Here is a 6962-nt window from a genome sequence, read left to right as displayed (position 1 = left end):
CCGAGCGGCTCGCGCACGAGACGCGCCGCGCGGACGACGCGGAGGCCCGCATCGCGGACGCACGGCTCAGGCTCCACACGGCGGGCACCGCGCACGCGAACGAGAGCATCCGGCTCCACAAGCTGCGTCTGGGCGCGGCGTAGCGCGAGCAGCCTCCAGGCGCCCTCCAGCAATGGCAACCGTCTGCGCCACTCCTACGTACGTCCCATCTCCGTCCCGCGCCCAGCGCCTCTGCCCCAGCGCACCGAGCCGCCCTGGCTCGCGTTCCCGGACCCAACCCCGCGGTCAACGAGTCCGTTAGATCGCCTCCGCGATCGCGATGGCGACCGCGTCCTGCTCGCTCGCGCGTCGACGACGTCACCCTGCCGTGTGTACTGATGCTATCTTGCAGCCCAACGATCCCGTTTCCCGTCGGTGCAGGCACAACACGGCCCATGTCTCCGCCCATCGACTACGCCCAGGGCCTATCTGCCCCGTCGCGCTGGCGACGATCGCTGGGGGGTGCGCCGCGGCCAATGAGCAGTCGTGTCGGCTGCAGCGCGCTACCGCGACGACCATGGTGCGTGCTTTCCCTGGTTTGGACACGCAAGGCGTGTGCCGAGAGCGCGCACGGGCGACCTGTGACCGAGGCGACGCGCGACGGGCGACGGCCGCCCGCGGACTTTGTGGCTCACGACTCACGTTCCGGGAACGCTGCTATGGTCCCTTGTCCCTGGGGCGCGCGCAGAGTCCGGGTGTGTGCGCGACCGTTGACGACTTTGCCCGTGCACTCACAACGTCTTTGCAGATGTCGAGCGCGATAGGACCAGGCCACGGGATGCGCGCTCTGAGGCCGCAGAACGTCGGCTGCGTGACGTCGGACCCCGCATCGCCAATCAGAGCAGGGGCTGAGAAGCGTCAGGGACGGGAGACGGCGTCGCGAGCGACACGGAAGATGCCGTGCGCTGGACCAACGCACGCGGTGACACTCATATCGCGGTGCGTTCTGCGCCCCGGCGGCGGCGGCGCAGCATCTCACCATCTGACCTGGGATGCACAGAGACGTCCGGGAGGGACGCGATGTATACTTTATAGAGACGCACGTACAGCGGAAGCCCGGGGGACGCCGGACAGAGACGACCGGCACCCGAGCAGACAAACGAATATATTTCTACTCCTGGTATGTACACTGGCAGGCCTAGTCTATGCAGATCGGCCGGTGATGATGGCCGGGAAGGACGCACCGGCCACATGGGCAAGCACGGGCTCACGACCGGATGGCCCTTCGCGAGGTCGCCAGGCAGCTTTGAGCAGCGTTGGCGAGCGAGCAGCCCATCTCGTGGCGTCGCGACGAGGGGTAGGGCGGGCGTACGTCAGTCAATCACCGAATGGCAAGGATACAACGCGCACCGTAGATCATACCCGCCGTGTGATCGTGCCGGTCACCGCAGAACGACGCGATCACGCAGCACTTGATGCAGCGTGAGTATGGTCGGCTGTGCGGGGTGCGCGATTTGCGCCGCGCGTCGTGGGTGCGGCGGCACGACCAGCTCTTCATCTTCAGCGGGCCCACGCGCACCGTCGCGACCAAGGCGAACAAGCCTGTGTGGGCGTGCTCGATCTCGTGGCGCGGTCACGGCCCCAGCATCAGCGCCCCTGCGTTGCCCATCTCGCCCAACTCAACGGGCTCCCCACCGGGAATATTGAGCTTGGGCTCCGGCTCGGGCTTGGAGCGCAACTCCAAGTTGCCCTCGACGGTGACGGCGGACACCTTCCCGCGCCTGGAGTCGTACGGCTGCCTGCGCAGTGCACCCGATGCTGTGAGACCACGTAAGCACATATTCAGTGTCGAGCTGGATGCGCAGACCCACAGCGCGCATCCAGGTTATTTGAGTCGGAGCCACTGCGAGAGTCAGCCTGAGCCCGCACGCGCGCCTGCACCCGTAGCGCAGGCCGCTGGTCGAACGCCGGTGTCCTCTTGACACGGCAATGCTGCGGCACCGGCGGTCAGCCACGGCGCTGCCAGAGATGAGAGACGACAGCGCAGACACGTACCGTGCGTGTGCGCACAGCGCGCGGGCAGCGTTCTGCATGACCTACGCTCCGTGGAGGCAAAGGGTCAAGAGTCCGGTCAGTGCGCTTCTGTGGAGGACGGGTGCGGCCCACACACCACATGAGGAGCGATAGGACGTCGGCGCGTGAGTTTCCGCTGACCGCTGAAGAATGGACGGGACAGGACGGGACCGGGGAGCACGCGCGCACAGTTCGAACCAGCGTCACCATGGGCACACGATTGCCATGTACAACATGTGTCAAGATCTGGGGACCGAGCGCATGATGCTCAGAGCCTCTGGGTTAAACAGTCAGCACTGGCGGCACCAGTCAGACGGTCATGTACTCACGGAGAACGGCAGGTGCGTCCGACGCGCGAGCGTTGTACTGCGCTAACGAGCTCGACGCTCCCTCATGAACACTCGATGGGCAGCGGACGGAGGATGATACGCACCCGATTGCTCGTAGCAAGCATACCAGCCGGGCAGTTGGCATTCCGGCCACATAGCGACAGCACTCGGTTGTCCACTGGAGTGTGGAAGATGCGGGAAACAAGCTGCAGCTGCGGCTTTATATATAGTTTCCTGACAGTCTGCGGAGGCCGATGCCGTGCATCTTGTCAGACAAGTCTACGTGAACATTGAGTCAATTGCTGTTACATGCGCAAAAAACAAATGCGCTTGCAGCTACCAAACATGTTGCAACATAGCGAGTCATGACAACGGCTTAAAATAGTACGGTGCACTATCGAGCAGAATGTGCTGCATTATGGCTATTTTTGGTTAATGATCTTTCTGACTGCGATGGGAGTCTATGTAGAAACGAGTGTCGGCATCGGGTTCGAACAAGCGAGCGCGAAGGTTTACGGAAGCGAGTGGCGCGGGAAAAGATCAAATACGAAGCGGTTTGTCTCGTCCGCGGGGCGGGGAGGTAAATGCGCGAAGTAATTACATGCGAGAACTCGGCCTAATATAGTAAACACTTATCTAAATCAGGTACGAAGGAACAAGGTACTATCGCGCCGCAGCGCAGCACGTCGGCGAGCCGGTAGTCGGGCATGCGCTCGCCCGGTTGTTTCAACAGTCTAGCCCGACTGTACCTATTTGTAGTATCTCAACAACTTTATTTATTGCACTACATGTACCTTGGTCATTCTCGTACTTTGCATTCCGACTGCTTGCTTTGACGTACAGACTCATCTCCAAAGCAAATACACAAGTAAGTAAACTTTGTATATTTGCACAACTTGGTATACATGGTAACAAAAACAGTATGGTCCATGTTGATCTTGGCAGCAGTCAGTCAGCTCCGAGCTATGCAACATCCTTCACGCAAAAGCGTGGCATACTGCGCGCAGTCATACAGGATGCATTGCGTGAGTTGAATTGTATGTATTTCTGATATGCGGCTAGAGACTTACTCGATATGGGCATTACAGGCAAAGTCACCGGGGATCCGAATGCGCGGATGCGCTGGACCCCGCAATCATATATCAATCACGTGTGGAACAAGTATTGGGTTGCCTTACAGGGATGGAGTCCACATGTCCCGTTCAAGAATCCCAGCAATCTTCCTGGTGGTACCCGAGTCTTCGACAACTTGATCTTCCGGTGCGAGCGTGGGATCATACGATTTGTCAAGATACCCGAGCACGAGCGCTGCAACATCGACATGACAAAGGTTGTGCCTGGCGGAATTGTTGCCCGCAAACCATGGCCCGGTCGCCCGGATATCAAGCGTGCCCGGCATCGTCCGGTATCAAATCCGCACAATCTTCCATTATGCAGACAGCGACCAGGCCCGATCACGCCGGAGTATGTGTGGGAAAATACTGATGCCGAGATAAGAGATGATGGCACACTCGAGGACGACAAGATAGTAGAGACATGGGACGAGGAATGTGCACAGGTAAACATTGATGATGAGGACCCAATTGAGGACTGGCCGTAGAACTACATGTTGCAAATGTCTGTCTAGCATACCATACAGAGTTGCTCTCGCTAAATCCTAATGGAGCATGTCCCGAAAGATTTTGATGCAGACCAAAATAGCACTCACCATGGCTACCGCACCTCAACGGGCGCAACAGCAGTGCGAGCAGATGTCAACCAATGGGTATTTCTGGCAGAACGAGGGACCCTCATGCACCGCTATGGCCTTTGCATCCCCCCGGTGGACGTCCCACCGGACAACGAGCAGCAACCACATCATGGCCCTGCCACCACCGCATGAGCTCGCACGGCCCATCGCCCCATACTTGCCCAGCCCAGGGACTGTGTCGCACACGCGCGATGATCCCGGGGTCTGCATGCGCGACTGTGCATATGTGCACGATGCAGCGCCCGCTCAAGCCCCGGCGCACCGCGCGTTTTCCAACCCTGGCACCCCATTTTCCCCGCAGTCCAGGACGTCGACCAACATCTCGTAGTATGACCTCGTCAGCGCGTGCAATGGCAATGGCAATGGCAACGGCAACGGCAACGGCAGATCGAGCAGCGGCAGCAGCAGGGACGCGCTCCCGGGCCTGTGGCAGATGATTGGCGCGTTGCGGCCGCAGTCGAGAGGTCGCGCGTACGCGAGAGAGAGCGGGAGCGGGCTGCACGGGAGCAGGACGTACGTTCCGCCGGAGACCTTTGAGTGTTGCGTTGTTCTGACATTGGTTGTTCTGCATGCATCCAAAGCGGCAGCGGCAGGCGATGGCACCCCGGGGGCCGGCCATGGCCATGGACGACCCACCGGCGCAGGCACCAGAGCTTGTCAGGCGCAAGCAAGAGCGGGAGTCATCTTTGGAGCGCCAACACAGATCGGGCACGGGGACGCTGCTGGAACACTTGTTCAAGAAGCGCTTCCGGACCCGCCGCCAGTAGGGGAGCAGCGGCGGCATCCCCGACATCATGGTGGAGTCGCCAGTGAGTTCCATCCCGTATCGCCATCGCTATACACTGACCCGCTGACCCGTCTGCCCGCAACGCACCATAGACCACCGCCACGGTTTCCCGGGCCTCGACGATCACTGCGGCCAACCAGCCACATCTATTGAGCCCAGAGATGCATCAGCCGTCCCTGCCGCCGTCCGCTGACGCCGCAAATTTCGCTGTCTCCGACTCTGACCCGCGGCCGCTACTCCAGCTGCCAGAGTTCTACCTGACCACGCCCAGCGCCGTTGGCATCGCCGACGAGGTTGAGCAGCAGCTCCCCGCCGGGTTCGTGCCCATGAGCGCCGCCGACACCCCACACGACTTCGGCGCGACGAAAGCGAAGGGGCCCAGATACAGCTACGAGGTCGCGCCAATACCCCCTGGCGTGGTCTATCCCAATCCGCCTGGCAGGAGAAGCGCCACGCCTGGGCGGAGGAGCGCTACGCCGCACGCCGCCGCAGGGGTGGCGCTCCCGCCGTCGCCATCCAGCACGCCGAGCCCCCGTGGCCGGCGCGGCAGCCTAAGCGGCCATTTTTCGCCCCTGTCACTCCCGCTCGCGTTTGTGGCATCTCCTTCTGCCCACGCACTGAGTGATTAGAAGTGAGCGCGCACATTGGGGCCCCTTAGCCGGTGCGCGACAATCGGGAACAGCGTGCTACTCGGAAGCGGAGCTGAGTAGGTGGACTGTACTTTATACTTGAGTGTGGCGCACTGACCGGGCAGGACGGGGGATTTGAGGATGTTGCGGCGGCCGGTGAGAAACACCAAGGTAGGTTTTGCGGAGCGCGTCATCTTGTTGCGCTGTTTCTAATGACCTGGTGCGGTACGGTCAAAGCGGGCGGGTGGTGCGGACACGCGTGGTCCAACGTACGTGGTCCAACGTACGTGGTCGGGCGAGAAAACGCGGTCGGCGGCAGGAGGTGACTTGAGTCAACGGGGCGCCGTCGACGTGCACTTACGCCCGCCGCCCTGGTTCTCGCTCTTACTCCGCGCATGCCCCTGCGCGTGCGCGTGCCCGGGCGCGACAGGTACCTACTGCACGTGCAAGTCTCCGCCCATGCCGCCGGCCGTGTCGGGCCCCTGCGTCGTGCGGTCTGTGGGTGCGGGTCCATTCGCCTGGCCGAGCCGTGCGAAGGCTACGGAGCGTGTTTTAATGTGGCGTGGGCCGGTACGATGGCGGTGCGAGTGAACATAATGGTGGCGAGCGGGAACGATGGCGGCGAGCGGGAACGGCAGTGGCGCGAGCGAACACGACGGCAGCGCGAGCGGACACGACGGCAGCGCGAGCAGGTATTTGTGCGACTTGGCGTGTTTGTGCTGCGGCGGCGCGAGGATTTGGACTACACCGAATTGCGCCATTTGGAGGAGACTTTGTGCAGTTAATTAAATATATTTTGCTGGGCTACAGCACGTAGACTGTGTTAGATTCAATCCGAGCTCACTCACCTGCATCCCGCGGGGCACCAAGTCATCTCTATATCGCACAAACATATGCACTTCTTTACGCTGCACAAACATGTGGACTTCTTTACGCCGCAAAAACACGCCTATCTTTCGAATTTTGTCAGGTTAGTCCAGCGAATCGCGCGCGCGCACGTCGCACCACACACATCTGCGTGATCCTACGCCTGCCATCAGCGCTCACCAGGCACACCGCCATTGTCTGCACCGTCACGACGCTCGGCGGCCGCTCGAGCAGCGGCTCCGCGTTCAGCGCCGCGCGCGTCAGCTGGAAGTACTGCTCCGCCTCCGAGTTGTGCGGCGCGGGCGGCAGCTCGACGTCCGTCAGCGCGCCGAAGCAGAACGTCACGAACAGCAGCGCCAGGTCGTGCGCCGTCCCCGGCGTGCGCGCGGGCTGCAGGTCGAACGCCGCCGCGGAGCTGCTCAGCTGCGCGCCCGCCTCGATGCTCCCGCTGCCGCTCGCGCCCGCGTGCGCACGGTACTCCACCGCCTCGGCGTAGAACAGCGGCAGCACCTCCTCGACGAGCTGCCGCCGCGTCACCGCGCCCGAAG

The 6962-nt window shown here is 61.8% G+C and overlaps 2 protein-coding genes across 2 annotated transcripts; one reads left to right on the top strand and one right to left on the bottom strand.

Moving 5' to 3' along the window:
- Nucleotides 1-1161: 1161 nt before the first annotated feature.
- POSPLADRAFT_1154142 (hypothetical protein) lies at nt 1162-1961 on the top strand (the record flags this gene model as incomplete). The annotated part of the gene is made up of 2 exons (XM_024486815.1): nt 1162-1347; nt 1431-1961. The coding sequence occupies 2 exons, from the start codon at nt 1162-1164 to the stop codon at nt 1959-1961; spliced, it is 717 nt and encodes a 238-aa protein (XP_024335224.1).
- Nucleotides 1962-3555: 1594 nt separating this feature from the next.
- POSPLADRAFT_1154215 (hypothetical protein) lies at nt 3556-6957 on the bottom strand (the record flags this gene model as incomplete). The annotated part of the gene is made up of 10 exons (XM_024486825.1): nt 3556-3689; nt 4170-4347; nt 4394-4555; nt 4649-4784; nt 5006-5044; nt 5401-5535; nt 5666-5764; nt 5986-6065; nt 6396-6455; nt 6595-6957. Coding segments are annotated over 10 exons (1386 nt in total), but the record flags the coding sequence as incomplete, so codon positions are not given.
- Nucleotides 6958-6962: the final 5 nt, after the last annotated feature.

This window comes from Postia placenta, assembly GCF_002117355.1.
Source record: "Postia placenta MAD-698-R-SB12 unplaced genomic scaffold POSPLAscaffold_15, whole genome shotgun sequence".
Lineage (NCBI taxonomy): Eukaryota > Fungi > Basidiomycota > Agaricomycetes > Polyporales > Adustoporiaceae > Rhodonia > Rhodonia placenta.
This window is presented reverse-complemented; position numbering and strand designations above follow the sequence as displayed.